At 41.4% G+C, this 24,108-nt stretch overlaps 3 protein-coding genes and 1 long non-coding RNA gene across 4 annotated transcripts in view; 3 read left to right on the top strand and 1 right to left on the bottom strand.

Annotated features, from left to right (window-relative positions):
* The first annotated feature begins 351 nt into the window (after window positions 1–351).
* Window positions 352–6,729, top strand: LOC136442371 (uncharacterized). Its single transcript, XM_066439182.1, has 6 exons — window positions 352–825; window positions 1,724–1,816; window positions 2,191–2,300; window positions 2,434–2,632; window positions 2,893–3,044; window positions 3,234–6,729. Exons 1-6 carry the CDS (start codon window positions 724–726, stop codon window positions 6,673–6,675), a joined length of 4,098 nt encoding a protein of 1,365 aa, XP_066295279.1. The 5' UTR covers window positions 352–723; the 3' UTR covers window positions 6,676–6,729.
* A 3,831-nt stretch (window positions 6,730–10,560) lies between these two features.
* LOC136442756 (regulator of G-protein signaling 3-like) lies at window positions 10,561–16,372 on the top strand. Its single transcript, XM_066439700.1, has 6 exons — window positions 10,561–10,795; window positions 11,157–11,207; window positions 11,449–11,507; window positions 11,725–11,819; window positions 12,135–12,203; window positions 12,504–16,372. The coding sequence occupies exons 1-6, from the start codon at window positions 10,561–10,563 to the stop codon at window positions 12,652–12,654; spliced, it is 660 nt and encodes a 219-aa protein (XP_066295797.1). The 3' UTR covers window positions 12,655–16,372.
* LOC136442757 (uncharacterized) lies at window positions 10,628–16,420 on the bottom strand. Its single transcript, XR_010757042.1, has 4 exons — window positions 16,305–16,420; window positions 12,131–12,175; window positions 11,679–11,741; window positions 10,628–10,741 (listed from the first exon to the last, which is right to left on the bottom strand). It is a non-coding gene; the product is annotated as an uncharacterized lncRNA (long non-coding RNA).
* The window catches only part of LOC136442755 (uncharacterized), a 63,799-nt gene continuing 55,980 nt past the window's right edge, over window positions 16,290–24,108 (top strand). The window contains exons 1-10 of the mRNA XM_066439699.1: window positions 16,290–16,464; window positions 17,076–17,209; window positions 17,994–18,075; window positions 19,012–19,117; window positions 19,498–19,609; window positions 20,075–20,287; window positions 20,816–20,998; window positions 22,659–22,754; window positions 23,346–23,420; window positions 23,839–23,958. Coding sequence (XP_066295796.1) covers window positions 16,290–16,464; window positions 17,076–17,209; window positions 17,994–18,075; window positions 19,012–19,117; window positions 19,498–19,609; window positions 20,075–20,287; window positions 20,816–20,998; window positions 22,659–22,754; window positions 23,346–23,420; window positions 23,839–23,958 — 1,296 coding nt within the window. The remainder of the gene's footprint in view (window positions 16,465–17,075; window positions 17,210–17,993; window positions 18,076–19,011; window positions 19,118–19,497; window positions 19,610–20,074; window positions 20,288–20,815; window positions 20,999–22,658; window positions 22,755–23,345; window positions 23,421–23,838; window positions 23,959–24,108) is intronic.

The following is a 24,108-nucleotide window of genomic DNA, read 5'->3' on the forward strand; positions in this document are numbered from 1 at the left end:
GTAGTTTCGGTGGACGCGATTCGCGGAAGTAAAACTGCGTCATCCTACCACGAAAGGGAAAGTACGCTACTTTCTGGTGAAAGTGCTCAATTCTGTTGTAATTCCGTAACTAAACAAGACGTACTCTGATTCTGCCGTTTGTTTGTCGTTGTTCGGGATTCTGTACCGTTTTTTAAAATCACTGCTGTGTTCTGATTGCTACCGGGTTTCGAAGATTTACCAGAAGCAGGCTCCGAAATCTAGTATGGCTGCAGGTAGGGGCAAAGAAGGCGTCACCGAGGACTGGACCTCGGTTTGCCGTGCCTATGGTCTAAATCATAAGGACACAATCACGGTGAGTACGGATCAAACAAGACATCAGCTTTTGTACCATGGAACGCATTCTTGACTGTTCTAAGCAAAACATTTGTTATAGAATTGACTGTGATATATTGTTTACCTTAAGCTTGTTGCCTAAGCGACCTCACAATCAAGGTGAAAACAACTCGAACAGCGCAAGGTTATGTGTTTTGTTGTGTTAACATGTTTTAAACACGTTCTTGTCTGTTCTGAGCAAACGTGTAGTATTGTAATTTTAAACGGTTATCATGAATAGTAACTGTAACATTGTTATGGTTTAAGGTACTTGAACGTGAGGGGTGTAAGTCCCCCATCTTGGCGTTGACAGAAGACGACTTGAAGACATTACCGATCCCCGCGGGACAGAGACGCCTCCTTAACAACATGTTGGAGGACATGAAGATCACACGTGAACTCACGGCCCGCCACGACAACAACAAACTGTCAGCCGAGTTTCGAAAGGCATTCCCAACGGACAGATACACGGTAGGAAAAGTCCAAATATATTCGTTACTTCAATATTGATGGATCTTTTCTGTGTGGATGTTATTTGTACCTGCCTCTCAGATCACATCAAATCTACATTTGCTAACGTTATATGTTGTATATCATGCTGCATACAAGATATTTATACAATATTGTTGGAAAACTGGAGTTACACGATCTCATGCCTTCTCCAAATAATGTTGATCTTTTCGAGTGACGTCTCAAATGTTTTAATTGATTATGCAGATAAGGTCCTGATTTTGAAATAAAAAACTTCGCTACCCAAATAATACAAGTTGTTTAAAGTATGAAAGTCTTATCTTAGCAAGGAAGGCTATTGTAGCATTTCCTCATAAGTTATGCAAAGAAGACCCTCGTTTACATGATTAATGTCCAATAATGTCCACATTTGCTTCCTTTGCATAATTGGCATCTATTGGCATTTCTCTCTTTTATATTTGTCACATCTTAGAGCCATATCGTGAAATGCAGCGGATTTATAACCTTTCCTTATTAATTTTCTCCTGTTTTGTATACAAAAGATTATGTAAATCATCACTTAAGCCATCCACATATCGAAAATCATGACGGTCCGCCCACCCCTTCCTGAGTTATTCTCTATTAAAGTCTGAAACAAAATCTTCCACTGCAGTTCTAAAAAGCTGATAGGGGGGCCCAGACCTTCACAATTCCAGCTATCTACCACTCAAAAATCATGACCATTGCATGTTAAGAACACGTGATATCAAAACCCGGAAGTTCCACTGCAATACCACATCAAGCCGCTAGGAGGTCCCAAATCTAATCATTTCGAGGTCTCATGCACACGCAACCAAAAACATAACCTTCTTGACGAAGGTAACAATGAGTACTGTATTCTCATCTGAACCATCTGTAGGTAGAGGATCACCGTCTGGAGGAGGAAGGGGGTTCAGAAGTTCTTAAAGCCGTGGCAGTTTCGACGACAGACAACAAACAAGACGAGACAAAGGTTAGATTATCTCACAGCTGACCTTTATCCAATGCAAACTTGTCTACTTTGAGGAAACATTACTACACTTTTTATCGCTGAATGACATTACATTGTATGTACTAGGGACAATAGTACTTTCGAAATACAGTTTTTAACCTCAGTAGGTTTTAGACAATGCCCCGAACAGACACACATGTGTTAAAGAGTGAGTGAGTGAGTGAGTGAGTGAATGAATGAGTGAGTGAGAGAAAGAAAGAGAATGCGAGAGAGAGAGAGAAAAAAGAGAGAAAAAGAGAGAAAAAGAGAGAGAGAGAGAGAGAGAGAGAGAGAGAGAGAGAGAGAGAGAGAGAGAGCAAGGAAATTCTAAGATGTGTTCATTCCATTTACTTCAGGTTTTGATCTACTGTAAGCCGTATGTTGCCCCGCTCAAGACTGGAAAACTGGAGTGTGACAAGAATGGAGACCAACTCTTCGATTTTGTGGGAGAAGCAATGGAAATGATGTAAGTATGGGTTTTGCCTGCCAAAAAATCCCAATCAGATCGGTTGCTCCACTGCTGCATCTCTAATATACATCCATACATTTTCCTTGCAAACATATTCAGTGCAATCCAATTGTCCTCACATGTTCTGTAGGGATGGAGGTAACTACAAGGGGGCGCTCCTGTTACTTCCCGAGAAAACATTCCTGCCGCGTCACCTGGCAGAGATGCTTCAACAGAAGGGAGACATCTTCACCCTACGTCACACCGACAGGTTTGTCAGCGATGTCCGGGAGGAAGTAAACAAACTGCTGAAAGATGGGGAGGAGGAAGAAGAGGAAGGACCTGACGAGGTGTCTATTTTGTCATGATATAAATTGAGTAACAATTGTCTTTCCCTTTTCTATTACCAATTGTGTTAGATAGAAGAGACAAGATAGCTGTATGAAAGACACAGTAAGTCCAAAGTAGGTTCAAATGTTGCATGCTCAAACAAATGTTTGTGACTACAGATCATGGAGAGTCGTCTTGCGTGACCACGTTCATATCTTAAAAACGTAATATGCCTAAGCGCTTGTCATTTGGGCTCAAAGTAATTTTTTTGTATCTTCAGCCCGAAAGGACCACTCCGATCAACGGACAGGCGCATCTCCTGGAGGTCTCCCCTGGGGAACTGGTTCTCATAACCGGGGACGAGGATCGGCGTGAACATGACAAGGTGGATCCTAGAACACCGCAGACCAAGAGCGAGGGATCTAGTGTGAGGTAGGGACATGTACTTACACCTGATACGCTTTTTTAAACGTAAAATCGTATTAAATGATCATTTGTACAAACATAATAAAGAAGACAAAACTAGAGCAAAGTATTCTCTAAACGCTTTGCAGACTAAGGGCCGCCGTCTTTGTCGTTTCGTTTTATCTAGATCTCTAATCCTACTCGTGTCTTTGTCAGGTCCAAGGTCAACAGAAAGCTGTACCCTGAGTTACCGGAGTCTCCAACTGAGGACAGATCGCCTGACACCAGGTCAACGACTACATGGAGGGAGGCGAAACCGGAAGAGAAAGATGGAACACGCGACGTGCGTTCTAAGGCTGACGACAAGGCGGCGCACGATAAGGAACAACCCCCAACCAGATCTCCATGTGTACCTACTTCTAGCAGACATCCCAAGAAAGACCGAGCCCCGGACCAGAGGTCCAAGGAGACTGAACCTACTGTGCCAAAGGTGTCGTCTAGCACAGCGACCACGGCTGTGGTCTCAAGTGCTGCTCATGTCAAGAAGGATGGCAAACTCGAAATGCGCTACAAGGAGAACAAGATGGCGGCTGGTCTGCACGGTTTGAAGATGGACGGCAGTCCGGACATGCGATTTAAGGGGGGCAAGCAAAACAATGATGCCTCTAGGATCGCATCTGTCCTTAAATGCACCACGCCCACAACAACCGCACCTGTCCCCTTCCAACGAGACAACAAGGCAAACGAGACGGCTCCATCCCCGTGCGTTTCTACAGATGATGATGACGGCTGCGGCGATGGGTCTCCTAACACCAGGTCAACGACTACAGTGAGGGAGATAAAGCTGAAGAAGGAAGATGGAACATGCGACGTGCGTTCTAAGACCGACCAGGAGGCGTGCGATAAAGAACGAACCCCAACCAAATCTCCCTGTCCTTCCAAATATCCTCCCAGCAGACATCCCAAGAAAGACCGAACTCCGGACCAGAGGTCCAAGGAGACTGAACCTACTGTGCCCAAGGTGTCGTCTTGCACAGCGACCACGGCCTTGGTCTCAGGTGCTGTTCATGTCAAGAAGGATGGCACCCCCGAAATGCGCTACAAGGAGAATAAGATCGCTGCTGGCTTGCAAGGTTTGAAGGTGGACGGCAGTCCGGACATGCGATTTAAGGGGGGCAAGCAAAACAATGATGCCTCTAGGATCGCTTCTGTCATTGACTGCACCACGCCAACCGCATCTGCCACCTTCGGTGATGGGTTTCCTAACACCAGGTCAACGACAACAGTGAGGGAGACAAACCAGAAAAAGATAGATGGAACACGCGACGTGCGTTCTAAACCCGACAAGGCGGCGTACGATAAGGAACAAACCCCAACCAAATCTCCTTCCAGCAGACATCCTAAGAAAGACGGAACTCCAGACCAGAGGTCCAAGGTGTCGTCTAGCACAGCGACCACGGCCTTGGCCTCAAGTGCTGTTCATGTCAAGAAAGATGGCACCCCTGACATGCGCTTTAAGGAGAACAAGATCGCGGCTGGCCTGCCCGGTTTGAAGATGGACGGTACTCCGGACATGCGATTTAAGAAGGACAAGCAGAACAATGATGCATCTAAGTTCACTTCTGTCCTTGAACGCACAACGCCCACAACAACCGCATCTGCCCCCTTCCAACGAGACGACAAGGCGGATAAGACGGCTCCATCCCCGTGCGTTTTTACAAATGATGATGACGGCTACGACAATGCGTTATCTACCAGTAGCTGTAGAGGAAGTTACCCAGCCGGTCCTCTGAAGAAGGACGGCACCCCTGACATGCGTTTCAAGGAGAACAAGATCGCGGGCGGTCTGCACGGTTTGAAACTGGACGGTACTCCGGACATGCGATTTCAGGAGGGCAAGCAAAACTATGATGCATCTAAGATAACTTCTGTCCTTGATTTCACCACGCCCATAACAACCGCATCTGCCCCCTTCCAATGGGACGACTGGGCGGATGAGACGGCTTCATCCCCGTACGTGTCTAAAGATGATGACGGCTACGATGGTGAGTCATTTACCAGTGGCTTTAGAGGAAGGTATCCAGCCGGTCCCCTGAAGAAAGACGGCACTCCTGACATGCGTTTCAAGGAGAATAAGATCGCCGCTGGTCTGTACGGTTGGAAGATGGACGGCACTCCCGACATGCGATTTCAGGAGAACATTGAGCAAAACTGCGATTCGTTTAGGATCGCTTCTGTCCTTGATTACCCCACGTCCATAACAACCGCCGCCCCTTTCCATCGAGACAACAGGGCGGGTGACACATCTCTATCTCCTTGCGTTTCTACAGTTGACAATGACGGCTATGGTGGTGGGTTATTTACCAGTGGCTTTAGAGGAAGTTACCCAACCGGACCGCTAAAGAAAGACGGCACTCCTGACATGCGCTACAAAGCGAACAAAATCGCGGCTGGTTTGTACGGTTTGAAGATGGACGGCACTCCCGACATGCGTTTCGAGGAGAACAAAATCGCTGATGGGCTGTACGGTTTAAAGATGGACGGGACTCCAGACATGCGTTTCAAGGAGAACAAAATCGCTGATGGGCTGTACGGTTTAAAGATGGACGGGACTCCAGACATGCGTTTCAAGCAGAAGATCGCGGCTGGTCTTTACGGTTTGAGGAAGGATGGCAGTCCGTACACACGCTTAAAAAAAAGAATTCAACTGAACGGCAGTCCGTACGTGCGCTTAAAAAAAAGATTCATGGACGGCACTCCTGACATGCGATTTCAGGAGGGCAAGCAACACTATGATGTGTCTAGGATCACTTCTGTCCTTGATTGCACGACGCCCATGGAAACCGCATCTGCACCCTTCCAACGAGACGACTGGGAGGATGAGACGACTCCATCCCCGTACGTTTCTAAAGATGATGACGGCTACGGTGGTGAGTTATTTACCAGTGGCTTTAGAGGAAGTTACTCAGCCGGTCCTCTGAAGAAAGATGGCACCCCCGACATGCGCTACAAAGCGAACAAAATCGCGGCTGGTTTGTACGGTTTGAAAATGGACGGTACACCGGACATGCGTTTCAAAGAAAACAAGATTGCGGCTGGTCTGTACGGTTTGAAGAAGGACGGTACTCCAGACATGCGTTTCAAGGAGAACAAGACCACCTACGGTTCATCAAGTTACTCGCCCAGTTACTCGTCCGGTTACTCGTCCGGGCACTCGCCCAGTTGCTCATCCGGTTACTCGCCCAGTTACTCGTCCGGTTACTCGTCTAGTTACTCGCCCAGTTACTCGGCCGGTCCTCTGAAGAAGGACGGTACCCCCGACATGCGGTACAAGGCGAACAAGATCGCCTGCGGGATGTACGGGTACAAGAAGGACGGTACTCCAGACATGCGTTTCAAGGAGAACAAGACCACCTACGGTTCATCAAGTTACTCGCCCAGTTACTCGTCCGGTTACTCGTCCGGGTACTCGCCCAGTTGCTCATCCGGTTACTCGCCCAGTTACTCGTCCGGTTACTCGTCTAGTTACTCGGCCGGTCCTCTGAAGAAGGACGGTACCCCCGATATGCGGTACAAGGCGAACAAGATCGCCTGCGGGATGTACGGGTACAAGAAGGACGGTACCCCGGACAGGCGCTTCAAGGCGAACCGCCGTTAAGAACAGGCGGAGAGTTTAAAATGCGCGGGCATTTTTTGCCACATTCATTTTGACAGTTTGTATTGACAATAAGTCCTCTATTACACACGCATTTTAAAGATGATGTATCATAGGTGTACTATGATGGAGATGAGAACAAAATTATGATAGAAATTAGAATTTTATGTCAACGCGTAGACGTTTGGGTTACTAACGCGTTTATGTTATTTTGTCTTGTTTGTTTTACATAGAATATCCACTTAATGTTGAAAAGACGTCAAAATATCACGGAACTATAGACAGAAGGAAAAGATATGTATGATAAAGGAGTGTGGGAAAGCAAGCGTGCATGAAAATGAAAAGGCAAGGTTTACAGTTTTATAAGTTTTGCAACTTTGTTGTGTTGAGGACAATATCAAATCTTTTAAGTATTTATATATTGGTGGTTTGAAGGAATTTTAGTGCGCTATTTCTAGACGCTCTGCGAGCTTATCAATTTTTCTGTGGACAAGTGTTAGTGTTGCATAATCAAATGATATTCATATTTGTAACTATATCTTATGATGTATCCTGCCAGATTGAGCATGGTCCTTGTAGTAATGTTGACGCTGAAGTTCAATACCAAAGTACATTAGATAAAGATTAAAGTATATCACACTGAGAATGAGACAGAAACCTAACGCATTGTTTGTACCAAAATAAAATGTCTTTATACACATTGTAAACTTGGGCATTACCCATGACATATCATTTCTACTAATGGATCTGGCCCCAATATTGATTGAATGGCGGCAACGAGGACAGATGGAATGAAGGTATCTGTTTATCCTTTATGTTTGGTTATGATATTCCATGCAGGCAGTTTCAAATTCGTCTTATTTGTGAAATCATGCCCGTCTTTTGACTTCATTCTTCTCCTCAGGTTAAGACATGGTCCAACTTGTTTAGGGGCTCGGCCTCTTTCCTGTATTGACCAGTGTTGGAATCCGTACAAAATGACAGTTTAGGCTCTGAATTATAATGTTTTGGTAAATATACTTTCCTCATCAGTAAGCTCGCTATCAAATTCAGTTTGGGCATCATGGGCGTGGAGTAGGTGATAAATGTTACCTTTACTTATGAATCATATCGGTTACACATTAGTTTAAAAGATACCTGCGCCGATGATATGACCTCTTTAGTCACATTCTGTATTACAGTATGCGATCAAAAGACAAAATGACTTGATTATGGCATGACATATTCACAGAGACTACAGCATCAAGACAGAATTGTCACGATTGATCGGTTTCGAAAAGTGCACTGAAGTCTTCCGAACAGCTGGATCAGTACACTTTAGGACTAACCTTTAACATGAACGCACTTGAGTGCAGCTGCAAATGAACATGATTATATGCAAATAATGTTAACTACTTATGAAACGTAACGTTAACAACATTAATGTGACTTAGAAAAACCGAAAATATAGCTGTAACATAAAATCTTTGAATCGAGTCTAATCGGCAGGCCGAAGACTGATGAATAATTTCTACGTTAACTTAAATTTGGAAGTACTTGCCGACATGTGTTTTGGCTGTTGAAAGCGCATTACAAACTCAAGAAAGACTCACATTTATCTAATTTGTGTTCCCTAGTTTAGTCGCTAGAAGCCCTTCTGTCTAACTCAGGAGGAGTGGACGGATGACACGGGACATACCATTATGAGTAACATAATCTTAAAGATTTTGTCGGTAACGTTAACATATTTCGCGCGGTGAAAATCAAGTTTAAGGAATTTTACAGCGAAATATCATACTGTCAATCAACAACTTTCTTGTGTTTTCACGTAGTTCTACAGTGCAAAACTACGATAAAACACCATGACCACACCCCTACAAAAGTAATATGAAGCCCTTGTCACGTGACTTATGTACACTTTACCCAACGACCAAACAAGCCGAATGGAGGCAGATTTGAAACGGTAAGTTGGGAAGCAAGCTCACTTATTCTTTCTAACTGAAGTACGTGGCGTTCTGACCAGCATATTGCGAACTTAAGCACAGTTTTACAGCTTTGTCCTTTTTACTCAGGGCGATCCGGGTCGTTTTAGATTATGTACCGTGAAATTTTCCTGAAAGGTGGGGAGGGGGGCAAATATGGCGGGATATTTATTGCTGGAACAACGGGCCCTGGCAGCACACAGTTCCCAGTCCAACTTGTGCCTATATTACCTATGTGTCCTGGAAAAAGTCACAACAGGTGTAAACTATATATAGGTGCTTGGGATATGGCGTGGTGGTGCAAGGTTTTATGCTTTGGAAAAGTACAATCCTTTGTTTTGAATTGCACGGTTTCAAATGAAGTGTTCCGCATAAGTGCATACCAGGACCCCAAAACTTAAACCGTTTGCTTATAACTTCATGCAAGACAAAAGATACAGAATTAACATATGACTTGGTTGCCGATTTAGTATTATTGCACATGTCAAACTACAAGTAATTGATTTCTGCATTCCTTTGACTAATTAATTACATGTTTGTGGTACAAATGAGGATAATTACTACTATCAACATCCGAAACGGTTGTAGAAAGTTGTACTTTCTCTTTTGTCCTCAATTTTTGTCTTTGGCATCTTTCTTTATAGTTGAGGAAATTAACACTATGTCCAAGAAAAGGATATGTAGATATTACAATATATAATGTTGTTACATTATACTAGTATGAAAGTCTGCTAGAATTAGATGTCCAAAAAGTTGGATTCTGCCATAATTTATGAAGAAATGTGCAGATTTCTCTGTCTTCATATAATTTGCGGCATTGTTGCCTTGGCATTACTAGTATATGATTATGATGGCAGCCTGGAAAAGATTTCTACCTTTTACTGGTAACTATTGGTGAGCAACACAAGGTCTACAAGGAGATAAATACATGTAACTGTTTCGAACTTACTCTAAAATCTAAACCAGCCCAGGCCTAATTGTTATGGGCTGGCTGCACAAACGACCCAGAGAGCCTGCTATACTAGTACTAGGTAGGCTAAGATTTGAAAAGAGATGACGGCCGCCCATTCAACAGCCAACAGCTGTCAGGAATTGGGGCAAGTCAGAAGAAAGTATCAACCTCAGCTTGAAGAGTAGATATGAGGTCATTTTCGGAGCCAACTGCCTGGAAGTAATGAGTCTGCAGCTGCTACACACCGGTTCACTGACAACAAATGCCTTTTTGTTGAGTTGTGCACACACACAGCAAGGCCTGTTATTATGAAGTCATTTGAGAGAGACGGACTGGTCAGTTTGCAGTTCCACTCTATAATGGGGCTCAAAAGGTGTGTTTTTCACACCTCTTTTCAACGGTTTTCACACTGCCAATAAACGGTGGTCTGAACAAGTCAAGCTGCCAGTTGGTGAGAAATTTGAACAGAAAAATTGCTGAATCCTTGTCTAGTTGTGACAAGGAGGCTGGTTGTGATCATCTGGAGTGAAACCTTTTTATTTGTTTCCAAGCGTATGTACATGGTTTTGGGGTCCTCTTTTAATTCTTCTAAGTTCTTGCTTATTTTCCAATTGTTTACATGATGGCACTTGTCACCTCACCACATGTCCATTGATTTCGTGTACCATGTAAAGGGGGAACTAGTACAAGTATACACAAAAAATCTTTTTGAATGGCTCCTTGCAGCTAAAACTTGTAAACTCCTGCTGACCACTCAAACCTCTATCACAAAAGTGGCACCATTAGTTAGGTGTGGAAGTTGAATATATGTATAGGGCTAAGGCTACTGTACTGTTACACTAAGTTGTACAGATTAGGAAAGATTTTAATTTAAAAAATACAGTTGACCGTTACGTCCTTGTTTCTCTATGCACCTCTAGCTACAACTTGTAAGTTGTTGCTGACCACTAAGTCTGAACCAGAAGTCTTTCCAAGATGGATGTGCCACAGAGTCCTGCCAAACGGCCTCGGAGAGAGCCTCCGCCCCGCCCCAGACAGCGTAGAACCTCGACCAGGAGAAGCGTTGGAGCGTCGACCATCGCCAGCGCGAAGAAGAAAGTTCTGGCTTCAAAAGTTGTCCACACACGAAAGACGCGGACGGCGCTGTTTAAAACTGCTGGGAACAAGAAGAAAAGGACCCTGGTGAATGAAGATCAGATCAAAGGCAGAGGTGAGACTCACTGAGAGTAACATTGATTTGATTTGATTTATTTATTTGGGTTACAGTAACAGGGCTCAGGTGCCGGCCATGGCTTGATAGTTCATCTGTGTTGGTAGAAGTCATTCAGGGCTTACGCCACATCATTGTGAATATAATTTAATCATTATAACCAGTTTAATTGTTTTTTTCTGCCATAGAACTTTGGTATACACATCAAATTTGTGTGCAGTATACGTGTCATTGTATGTTTGTTAATTGTAGGTTAGATGTGCATGATGTCTCAAAAACTAGAACAGCAAGAGAATGGTTGCTGACTAAGTTAGATATAGTTTTTACTATTTTTTACATTTGCCATGTGTTTGTTCTTTAGGACTGCTGAAGCTCGCAATCTACAAGAACTCTGGATTTGTCACTGTTCACAGTAAGTAGATTTTAACAATCATGATTCTACAGGCCAATGTTTGATGTACACAAGTCTTCTTTACTATCCTTCATTAGATTGGCTTTAATTAATTATGCACACAACTTTCTTCTCACATAATGTATTAGAATTCACAATAAATTCCTGACATTTTTTCATGTTTGATATATTGTGTTATGTTTCTGTTTGATTTATTGTGTTATGTTTCTGTTTGATTTATTGTGTTATGTTTCTCTTGTAGTCATGCAGGGTAAAGGACTGATGCCCAGAGAGAGGAAAGTTTGTGACTCCTATGTGAAGGTAAATTGACTGTGAAACTGATTCGCTATTGTGAATATTTTATGCATGTAGATATACATGTATACATCTACTGCTGTTGTCTGTGTTGATATTGTCCATGTGTTGGCAGTTTATGTACCTTACTTGATATCAAATTTTTGTCTGGTAAAGCTGTAGGCACCACTGTCGTACCTTGTCCATTTTGAGTTTCCCTGTAACTGTACTGTTCCTCCTCCAGCTGTCCCTGGTGCCTGACTGTGGGAGGAAGACCAGGTGTAAGACAGAGATAATCCACGACACCAGGAAACCAAACTACCAGGAAACTTTCTCACTGTACGTTCTTAGATTTCCAAAGATCATTGTAAAATGGAACATCTAGTATACAGATTACTTTAAAAATATGTTTTGAGTTAGATATGCCTTACCAAAGGCAAGACTTGAAATACCCAGCTGCAGTCTCAGAAAAAGATTTTCAGATTGTTAGAAAAATATAAACAACTTGTGAATTGGCATTAGCTAAAAAAGTATGGAGAGATTTTAGAAATCATGTTATGTTGATTTACTGTTTATATTATGATGAGTATGTTTGTATTACATCATTTCATCCCTGCTGACACTTTGCTAAAGTTAGAGATTTCCCTTACCCAGGGAGATCGGCCCTGAAGATGTTGGCAGAAGACTACAGATCGCTGTGTGGAATAGAGACAAGCAGAAGAAGTAAGGATTTGTTTGATATAGATAAAAATCATACAAAAGGTTTCCTAGTTTTTTTTCACTTTCCAACAAACAGACAAACAAGCAAACAAAAAATAAACAATTGTGATAGTGTTTCTTAAATCAAATTCTATCTCCTCAAAAAGAATAGATCCAGCAACCTACTATTAAGGATACCATGTTTTGATTATATTTTATGTCCTAAATATGCTGCTGAAAGTTTATCTTCATGTTGACTACATTTCAGTTGATCTCTTCTTTACGTTTTTTAAAATGATTTTTTAAACTTGACTCCCCACCCAGGTGCAGCGAGCTACTTGGCTGCATGTCCTTTGGTGTAGACAGGATGCTGGATCAGACTAAGGTGAGCAAGTCACTAAACACTCATCATCATCATCATGTCCATGCTGCTTCTCTAAGTCTAAGCAGTCTTTCTTGTCATACAAGTCATTGAGAAACCTACAAGTACAAATTGAAATGCACCTCTTTTGTTAAAAAATACTGCTCATTCAAGAATGGTTGTAAACCCTACCTTATAAACACGAAAGGCTCATTTAGGTAAATGGTAAAGGTAGTCTCATATCCTGTTTTTGGACCGTATGTGGCAGTGGGTTGTTATACACTGTGTCTCACGAGGGCATTGGTTCCATCCCTCTCCTTCATCAGGCTTTCATCTCCCCAACCAAAGTCAGGCACCGTATGGTACCCATTTTTAAACCTGGGTGTAAAGACACAATGTCTAGCCAGGAATGCCAGGAATAGAACCTGTGACCTCTCGGTCTCGTGTCCACTAGCCTAGCCACTTGGCCATTCAACATCACCTTTCAAAGGATTATTTAGACTGTTTGAATTCGACTTGGGGAGAATTTGCCCTTGGCCAAAATAATCCACTCCTCTTTCCGTCTGATATCTGTCTCATTATTTTGACCGCTGCTCTTGGTCAGAATAATCCACTCTAGCCAGTCTAGGTTCTGTCTGATAAATTCAGCATGAACAGACACTGATCAAAGAAGTGTGCATTAGGATGGACACTAAGCCTTGTGGCCTGGTTTCCCTTAATTAACAATTAGTGTTTGTGGGCCTTGAGGCCAGTATTACATTCCATGCAGTAAATTTATTCATTGTTTGTAATATTAACATCCGGGCATGTGATTACCTAGTACTTGTTGCCATGCATATGTAACATGAATCCTGCATAATATGTGTGCCTGTATTACATTTCAACTTGTGAATACAACTGAAGTGTTGAGGATACTGTCTAAGGTCCAGAATAACTCAATGATCTTCAGGTACTGTGTATTATTCTAGTCTATATATGTTTTGTATAGATACACTTGTAAGATATGTGCAAATGGAAGAGTAACTGGAAGAGACTTTTATGTGATAGAAATGTCTCACAATTATATGTGCATTTTAGTGATGTTTGCGATGATCATTTTTGAAAACTCTTCTGTGGGGGTGTTGCTGAATAGAATTAGGTTTCTGAAAAGGACTTCAATGTTTTATTGATTTTTTATTAGTTGGGCTCTATTTCTTGCACATAATGAATTGTTTGAAGGGTGGCTAAATTTTTAGGCCAGTCCTGTTGATGAGAAAATGAGCCAGGATTATAACACAGCCACTCTTAACAGATCATAATATTAATAGGCTTAGTTAGAGTATATGGTTTACTGCAATAAGTTCTCTAAAAGATTATTTTCTTTATCTTACTTTCTTGAATTGAAACTGATATAATGTTCAGTTTCTACTAAGCTTGCTCTGTGTTTAACAAGCTGAATTAAGGCAGCTTTTAAGGAGCCTGGCTTAAGATTGTTTTGCTTGTTGGGACGGACAAAAATTCATCCAGTCTGTCAAAAAAAATCAGGACTAATATAATGACATAGAATTGATGAAAATATATTTCTATAATGAAAAACTTACAGATTTAACAATGAAATTAACAACATGGTCTCCCAAACTAATGAGTAGGAGGGAGACTAAAGCTGGAGACAGCCCTGACCACCCCCCTCCCCATATCCCTTTGTGTTGAACCAACATAGCACTAGATTACCCTTTATGCCCATCATTAGATGAAATGTCCTTACAGAAGATCTCCACAGAACCAGCACTTCAACTCCCTAGGCCATTCATTACTGAGTAACAAATTACATGACACACGCAGATCTCATAGCACTCGTACTCCAATCTGCATAAAAGGCCATTTCCTCTCTCTGTAATGACATGGCTGTCCTCTCTTGATTTGTACCAATTTATGTTAAGAGCTCTTTAATGGCCTTATGCGTGTTCCACGTGCCAGTTTGTGACGCAGTTGAAGAAAAAAACAATTTTTTTCACATCATTTTGTTGGGCTGGAGTTTACGAAGTGGTACTTTTGGGTTTAAACCTTGTGTCTAAAAGGTGAAAATCGTTGTTGTAGGGCTCTGTTTCGTCAGGACTGAGTTGCTCAGTTTGATTTGCTCCTATTTTGGCGAGGATTAAGTTCCGGACACTCTGAGCTGTCTGGTGCTTGTGCTAATGCATCACCATCAGACCTCAGTCGCAAGCGGATTAGCAACTCTTTCAACTGGCAGCAGAATTTTCTTGGATGCAAGCTTCAAAAATCAAACAGCCTCCTCATAAGCTGGAAGGAAGACTTCACTTGTCCTTGTGCAGTTGAATTGCTGGGTTTGAGAACTGAAAATCAACCTTCTGCGCAGTGTTAAGGACAAGTTGGTACTATTGAGGCCGTTATTGGTTGTGTTTCAAACATTTGCATCACTGATTGCATGTTGTTAAGGTTCACATTGTCATTTTAGTTTTGCAAAATTGGTTGGAGACTTTGTTGCAAAATTGTGCCATTCCACACTTGAGATGCATTAATTCTCATTCAAAATAGCACTCTGTTATAATTCATGTGTCTAGATCATAGATTGTACAACTGTAAACAACAAGAGAAAATCATACAATATTTCGTAAGTTATCGTTCTAGCACTTTTAACTACATGTAGGACTGCTATAGTGTTACATTCAGAACTGCCCAAAATGACAGCATCTGCTCATTAGCAATTTCCAGATAAGTGCAGCCTATCAAAAAACACTCTTGAATTCTTATATTTCATGTCTTACACCTATGTGTGACATCTGTAGATTTCATATTGTATTCATTGTCATCAATCATCATGAAAGAGTCACACTGTTTGTGTATGTATAATCTGAGTATTGTGCCTAAGATGTGACTGCTGTGAACAGGAAGTGATGTGTATGTTAAAACTCTGAACAGGACAGGTCTCTGCTGCAGAAACAAGTGTGTTAGATTGAAGTCAGTGCACATCTCTCTTGTTATTGTGAGTCTAATGATAGCCATCTCAGTGTCAGCCTTGTGTACTGAACAGGATACAAAATTGCAGGCCAGACTGTTATTGCTGACTATTGTTTAACTGTAATATAACCTGTATAACCTTTGCTAGAACACACCAGACATCCATGTCAGTGGTTAATAACCTATTAATGTGAATACTTAAGCCTTGCAGCTACATGCTCTTCCTTGGGAAGATCTTAAAGCACATGTAACAGGACAGTACTTTTGTATGAAAGCGTATTCTGTGTACTAGTAAGTAAAAGACATTGTCAAAAGGTAAACTTTGTTCCCTCTCAAAGCACGAACATTTGTAGTTCAAAAATCCACACGCTGATACAGGGTAAAATTGAGTTTTGTTGCAGAAACAAGTACATGTACGTCAGACTGCGATACACATCTCAGTCTGTTATAGTTGCGAGTTAAATCAGGGCTCGAAATACCTAACTGCAACCTGAAATTCGCAGAAAAAGTTGTGAAATTACAAAAAGATCTAAGTTTGTATTGTAATTTGATAAGCTAAAGGAATGCAAACTCGCATGTTGTTATGAATCAAATATTGCTGAAAAAGAACAATGTCATGTATTATGAGCCCTGTCAACGCTTGCCATGCCAGTGTTCTGATATACAAAATGTATACACCAAACAGGATGTGACTTTATATTTATGTCTGCATCTGTATTGATTAATCAGTATAACTGCCCTTTGCAATAACACTTCAGATACACATCTCTGTTGTTGTGAGGCTATAAGTCATGCCAGTGTATTACCTGGTGGTGTTAGCCCCTCTGGTCGGCCTGATCGTGTTCCTACTGTTGCCTCACCTGTTCCCGAGACAGGTGGTGAATGGATGGTACTACCTGCTGGACGAAAAGGTCGGCGTCCACAAGCACCTGAAGGCTGTCAACAAGAAAGACAAGAAAAAGACAGGTGAGAGATCTAAGTCAAATTATCTAGTATGTACTACGGTCAAACCTGTACAAGTGACCACCTCTTACTACATACATGTAAGGATCACCCAGCTGCTGTGACCAGTTTTTGGTGGTCCCCAAGATCATCATTGTGCATGTAATTGTAAATGTAAATGTGCTATGTTCTGTCTAAATGCTAACACTAACAGTACTCTAAATTGATACAATAATGGATGCTTTAAATTTGTTGTTGGAAAAATTGTAGGGGCCTACGTGTTGTACTGACTGTGTATGTGCGACAGGTCAGGTACATGTTTCTGTCAGAACATTCTGCTATGTTTGATCTCTTCCCTTTTACATTTTATTGAAGACATACAACAGGTAGCATCATGAACAAGGGTACAATTTTTCCAAACAGCTCTTTGCAAAGTTACTTTCCTAGCCTGAGCCATTCTGTGAAAGTAGTCTATGGCGTGTGTACGTGTGGCAGGTCAGGTACATTGTACATGTTTGTGTCAGGACCATCTGCTGCTATGCTGAAGCCATATCCATGTGATTAACATGGAATTTGATCGTGCGTACCTGATCCAGTAATGGGATGATGTTTACTGTATTTGTCGTCCCTGTTAGCTGCCAGGAGACCCACTCTAACATCTGCGGCCTCGGGCTCCACACTGCAGAGTCTTCCAGAGTCGGGAGGGGAGGTGTTTAACCTGCCACCGCCCAAGATCAACAGGGAGGTGCAGTGGGAGCAACCGCGCCAGGTTTGTTTGTTTGTTTGTTTCAGTAATTTTGTTTGTATTGGAAGGGTATCCTTGCATCCGCTTTCGAAAGAGACGTAAAATGGGGGTACCGTGTTCGAGGATTTGCCTTGATCACATTACAACAGCGTCATTATTGCTTGTTTCATTTGTATGTCTGCTATACTGTCAGAACATTCCAGGTCTGTTCAGATTGATCTAACCCCCATATGAATTTTAGCACTTACATGTATGGCAAGGACTACTAAGTCTATTGAAAATTGAACATACACCAATACCACTGGACTAGTCCTCTGCTGTAGTGCAAGGGAAGGATTTTTGCTTTAACATAATGCGATGCATAAGAGTACTGCTAAACATCATGTCACGGCATATGACTGTTTCCTATATTTAAAAAAAACTCTGGTTAATTTCAGGTAAAAGCTGTTTAGAAGTCCCTGATGTGCATGTTACTGACAGGGGTTTTCAGTGCTTTGTTGAGTATGCAATAAGCCGTTGGTCCCTGCTTACAACATGTAAGAAGAGCCACACTAGTATTATTAGAAGAAATATATTGCACTGGTCAAAAAGAGTGGGTGTAGGCTATATATACATGATGTAGTGTGAACTGACTGAAACCTGTGACTAGTGGATGCCAACCTACATGTACATGTGTACAGAACTCCTGTGATATCGATGGAACAGCAATTTACCAAATATGTTAATGCTATGAATGTTAGAATTTAGGCTTGATTTTGTATTCATTGGTGAGCGCTGTAATTATTATTTCACCTCACTTCCATTGCAGATCACGATTCTGAAAGAATCTGGCAGCTACGGCTTCACCATCTGCAGTGCCAACCCTGTATGTGTCAAATCTGTGGATAAAGGTAGGCATATCAAGTTGACCACCTGAGGCCAAAACCTAGAAGCTATCATTGTGAAGCATGCACTATGCACTATAAGCACCACACATGTTGGACACTGCACGGGTTTCAAGTTGCAGCACTTAACCTTATTTTCCACCTGTACAGGAAAGATGAGAAATCATGACACACTTTTGAATATCTCTCTTCTTTTGGAATCTTTGCAGAGACAGACTGAGATGAACCAAATTTCTACTGCTTTTGAGGCACAATACATAACTGCTATAATTATAAATTTATTTTTCTTTAGCTGTGGTGTTTTAACATACAATTGCAGGAAATATGAGGTTTTTGCTGTGTTTGGAACCTGTTGTTCAAGCAATTCTGTAGTACAGTACTAGTAGTAGTACATTGGCAATGCATATTCATTCTGTTGTGAATTTGTATTAAAGAGGTTTTAAAAAGATGCAAATTTAAAGTAAAGGCACTGCAAAAAAATGTCAAGATTTACATTGTGCCTTGATATCTAATTACATGTGGATGTTCCCTCCATCAGGGTTCTAACCAGCACCCGTCATCCAATCATTTGACGGAATTTTGTTGCATATGATTGTAATCATTTTTAGACCATTCCTTCAACCTTGACGGCCAAAAATCCATGAGCGAAGATGTAGAAATGTTGAATAGATTGATAGAAGTTTGTACGAAAAATATGAAAGAAAAAAGAAGATTCTTTACAGTGTTCTCACCAGAATTTTTTCACAGCATATGATGGTGGTTGAAACACAGCATAGGGGTCCTGATCACAGCATAGGGAGCCCCTATGCTGAAAAGGCCTGGCGAGAACACTGCTTTATAGGATCTATTCATCAATGGGAATTCGGATGATGAAAAAAATATCAAGCTACATGTAAAACCCTGCCCTCCATATGAATCTGCTGTTCACATGTCCGTCCCCAGAGGGAGCTGCAGCACGTACATGTCTCATGGAGGGGGACAGGATCCTGCGCCTCAACGGCATCAACGTTACCATGGTTACCGCTGACCAACTGGCTGCCCAAATAAGGTAAAGAAACAAGAACAAAAATTGTTAAATAAACTTAAAATGAGGGGTTGCACGTGAGTTACCGAAGTGAGCCTGAGATTTGGGCTACTACTAGTACTAGTAATGTCATGGTCACATTAGCATTGGATCAAAATTTAATGTATTCTATGTCTTGTATGAAGTTGTAAATGTAAATGTATATGACCATGTTAAGGCAGCACATTACTCAATGGTCAAGGACATTGTTTTGGTAGATTGCTCTTTTTTAAAGTATTTTAAAAGAAGTTTGTGAGACCAAATAAAAAATTTCCCTTCCTACAATTAGATTATGAAATAGAATGGCATGTCTTGTTGATTTATGAAAAAGTTAACCAATGAAATATTTGAAATGATGTGTTTAGGAGCTGTGAGGGTCCAGCCACCCTGCTTGTCCAGCGATGCAAGCAGAGGTCTGAAGATGACAACAATGGGACAAATGCCACAAATTCCAGTCAGGGTGCAGGCAATACCTCTGTAAGTTCTCATTTTCAAACTTCTTTGTTGTGTATACTAGATCCAGAATACGTATCAGTTCAGTATGTATGTTTTACTCATTGCATTTTGTTTAAAACACTGCAATATAAACTAACTAACCAACTGTCTTGGCCTAACCAGCCATTTATACATGTATGTTGAAGTTGAACTTCTAAATGCTAGTTATACAATGGTTACTACTACTAGTACTAGTGTCTGAAAGTACATGTAACTGAAGCTTCCGGATACAATATGATATAATTTTCTGCAAATTTCCTAGTAGTACAAGTTTTGAAAGCAAAACCAATAGTAGTCAATGCAAATATTGATTTTAATGAACATTCCTACAGTACCCAGTTGACTCACTGCATGTAAAAGCAAAATAAATGTACGCTATTTGATCGTGTTTAACGGCTGATTAACTACGGATGCTTTAACCATTGATTTGCTAATAACACGCTGCAGCATGAGCCAGCATCAGCTACTGCTAGTACTACAGCATCAGCAGCAGATAGTACTCAGTTCACCAACACAGCGTCTGGCAGCACCCTTCTCATGGACAGCACAGGACGACTGGAGACTCCTGACTTCACGTGTACCCTGGATCCGTCTGAGACCAGCTTCACTGCTGAGATCATAGCCAATCTCAATAAGATAACCATGGACACGCCTACCAAGGTTTGTAAGGGGGAAGTAGCTGCTTTGACAGCAATGCATCTCGATTTCCATTCCGACATACATGTAATGATGCTCTCCCTCCTGACATTTGCTCAAACCTACCTGCCTAAGTACCTAGGCCAGGAACTGGCCCCCTGCTCTCCTCTGTTATGTTGTTTCATGTTGCAGGGTGATTCTGCTACGTAAATAACAAAAAAAAAACACTGACTTAGTGATTGAACATGGAAAAGTACGGGGTTTTTTCAGCACAGTTGAACTTTTGGTAAGCAGAACAAAAAAGTATAGTGGTTTTTAGTTCATGTCGTGGTGGAGAGGTCACCCCGACAACATAAAATCACATGAACATTTCCCCTTTTACAGTACCACATTTTGGTTCCACATTTTTTAATGTCCCATACTGTCCTATCCTCCTTCGCTCTCTGCCCTCATACTCTACATTTCTAGAACATCTTTGAAACAGTCCAAATATCCAGACCTTACAGTGTTCTTGCGAGCCACCATTTTTCTTGTTTTCATTCTTTACAACAGGAGGAAGCTTCAGCCAAAGACACCACCCAGCCAGAGAAGATGGAGGAACAGGTCTCAGCAACAGAAGTCCTGTGTCAGGAGAACCAGAAGGCTTGTGTGGTTGACGTCCTCCGAAGCAACACCACACTGGCTGACTGTAGTAACATCACTACCAGAGGAGAGAGGACTGTCAAAAACTACAAGGTAAAAACACGTCGTATCACTTTAAACACATCACCGTGGACCCAATGTCTGGGACAGTTTACCGCAAGACACACGTACATGTACTGCCATTTTTGTTCTTTCAAAACTTCTTTTTTGACTTTGGAATTGACCTTGGCTTTCTACGACATCAGTATCCATTTTCTGAGGGTTTTATTGCAGTTGCTTTTTACGATTTACAGTGTAGCATAACCCATTTCTTTTTTTAAATGGACGAAAATTTATGCACGCACGGATGTCATCCATGTAATCAAATCAACATGCATGGCCTTATTGGCAGTAACTGTCAGGGTTTATGAATAAGGATGGGTTTGGTTTGATGTGACATGGTCTTGATGAAAGATGGATGTGGGTACTGTTTATAGCTTAACTCGGTTAGAGCTTGCAATTTGTCATGATTGTAGACAGGGTTTTATGTAAGATGGGCTAGACTGCAGATTCATCACTTTAGACAGCTTGAGTGTTCAGTGTGCTATTCGTTCTCATTGAAAAGGTCTTGTGTAATGACGGATAGTCTATTTGTATCCAAGAAGACGGTCTTGTAAAGACATACCATTCATCATCATAGATAAGATTTTATGTAAGAGTGGATAGGGAATGATGAAAAGTTCATGTCCTGTCCTAAGGTATACATGGCGATAAGATTAGGTAAGCTGCTCAGCAATGGACTGTTTCTGTAAGCTTTAGATGAACCACTGAAAGAGCAAGATTACTAAAGACAGGGTGTGGTGTAATGTAGGATATGGTGTTGAGCACCAGGGACAGGGCATGGACTGTTTCTGTAAGATTTGAATATACCAGCAAAAGAGCAAAATTACCATAGATAGATGGTAGCATAATGTAGGATATGGTGTTCAGCACCAAGGACAGGGCCTGGCAATTTTCTTGAACCACTGAATAAACCACCGAAATAGAAAAATAACCAAATACTGGGTGTGGTGAAACGTCGGATATGGCACCAGGGACTGTTTCTGTGACCTTTGAATAAACCACCAAAGCAGCAAAATTACCAGAGACAGGATGTGGTGTGGTGTAATGTAGGATACGGTGTTCAGCACCAAGGACAGGGAATGGTCTGTTTCTGTAATCGTCAAATAAACCACTTAGTGAGCAAAGTGGCCAGGGAGAGGATGTTGTCTTATGTTGGTTATTGTGTTCAGCACCAAGGACAGGGCTTGGTTAGTTTCAGTAGCCTTTGAATAAACCACCGAAAAAGAAAAATACAGGAGACAGGGTGTCACCGTGTGGTGAAATGTTGGATGTGGTCATCAGCACCAAGGACAGGGTCTTGTATAATGTTTGACATACTAGTTAGCATTGCAAACAATTATGCATGACTGTGTGATTTGCCATGTAAGACCGTTTTTTCTAGTTATTGTAAATAGGTACTGGTTAGTTCTGCTAGTTCATTTTAGTGACGCTGAAGAAGAGTGATGGATGTCATTCGAAACGTCCGGAAATAAATCTCTGAATTCTTATCCAGTTGTAGAGTTTGAATTCTCTTTATATATTGTTTACTTGGATGTCTAACCTTCACAAACGTAAACAGTGTACAGTTCTGACGTTTTTTGAAATAAAATCCATATCTTACAGTTATGTAGTATTGAAACTACTTTTTGTCTGTACTCCTTTTTTTATCCAGATGCTATGCCAGCTGGAACAGTCCCGACAGAAGGCCATCCACTCCATCCTGAAGTCAGAGGAACATTTCGCAGCTGCCCTCAGGAGTGGCATGCAGGTTGGGCTACCAGAAACTCCAGCTTTTTTTACAAAGTAGACATTTCCTTTTTGTTGTAAATATGATTATTACACAATTGTGGGTAAACTTGATTTGATCATATATTTTTTTATGTCAAGATTTCAAGTACAAGATGACCTATGTCATGTTTTCTTGTTGCTGCATAGCTTAACACTCTCTACACTGTAACATGTATATCATATATATGTGCGACTCTTTGTTGCCCAATATATTCCATACTCACATGCCAGCAGAGAGTAAATACCCTAACACCCTTTCACAGTAATGCTTTCTTTGTTTTGACACTGTATATTTGCATTTTTTCACAATCACAGCTTATAGCAAGTTTCTACTTGCGATGGGTAAGATTATGATTCACACAGCACTATGGTGGTAAAGGTATTAAAATCAGCATGTGAAGAAGATAAGGACCTTCTTCAAACTTGTGAGCCTTGGTGTTTAATAATCAAACTGAAGCCTACTTACGGGTAAGCATGCAAAAGGTCATGTAATGTTGAGTGTGTCGTATTAAAATCAAGTATAATTGATAAGGGTTAGCAATTAGCTAATTTCAATCCCTGTACTTTGCAGATGTACTTGCCGGCTGTCAAAAAGCAGCTTCTTCCAAAGGAGCATTATGGGAAACTGGTGGCTAACATGGAAAAGGTAACTGAAAGGTTCTTGTTGTCCAAGGCTAAATAACTACTTATGGCTTATATATTGTACTTGATTTTTTAAACCAAATGTGTATTGCTGTAAATGCCTTAAGTTTGCAGGAATTTAATTTTGTGGTAGGAAGAAAATGAAGTGTTTGTGGTGGATTTTTAAACAATGGAGTAGGTGGGCAGAAGACAGAACGAGCATTTTGGCTGTGTTTTTTTAAACCACTTAACGCACTGCTTTACAGGCGTGCTTCACTTAAAAGTTTTTTTAGTGAAGCATGCCTGTAAAGCAGTGTGTTAAGCATTGAGCCCACCTACCCTGTATAAAGAAAACAAAGGAATAAATATGAGGTTACCACAAAAAAAAATTTAACCACCGTAAAAAGTTCAACATTTACAACATTTATTTTCCCAATCCCTAGCTGGAGGCCCTGAGTCGTTACTTTGCCTCCCAGATTGGGACCTCGGCGGAAAGCTGTCTGTCTGCGCCTCCCGAGGCACCTGTGTATGTGGAGTCTGTCGGACACATCTACCTGGGAAAGGTTAGAAAACATTGTTTTGTGTGTTAAGTAATAAATGAATGAATGGGTACATTGAATCTGCACTGCATAACTTGTGAACTGTTCTAAAGGTTCTCCTCCCTGACACTGCAGTTCTAGCAGTTCCCACAAGAGGTCACTGTTGATTTCATG

This window comes from Branchiostoma lanceolatum, chromosome 9 (genome assembly GCF_035083965.1).
Source record: "Branchiostoma lanceolatum isolate klBraLanc5 chromosome 9, klBraLanc5.hap2, whole genome shotgun sequence".
NCBI classification, from domain to species: Eukaryota; Metazoa; Chordata; class Leptocardii; order Amphioxiformes; family Branchiostomatidae; genus Branchiostoma; species Branchiostoma lanceolatum.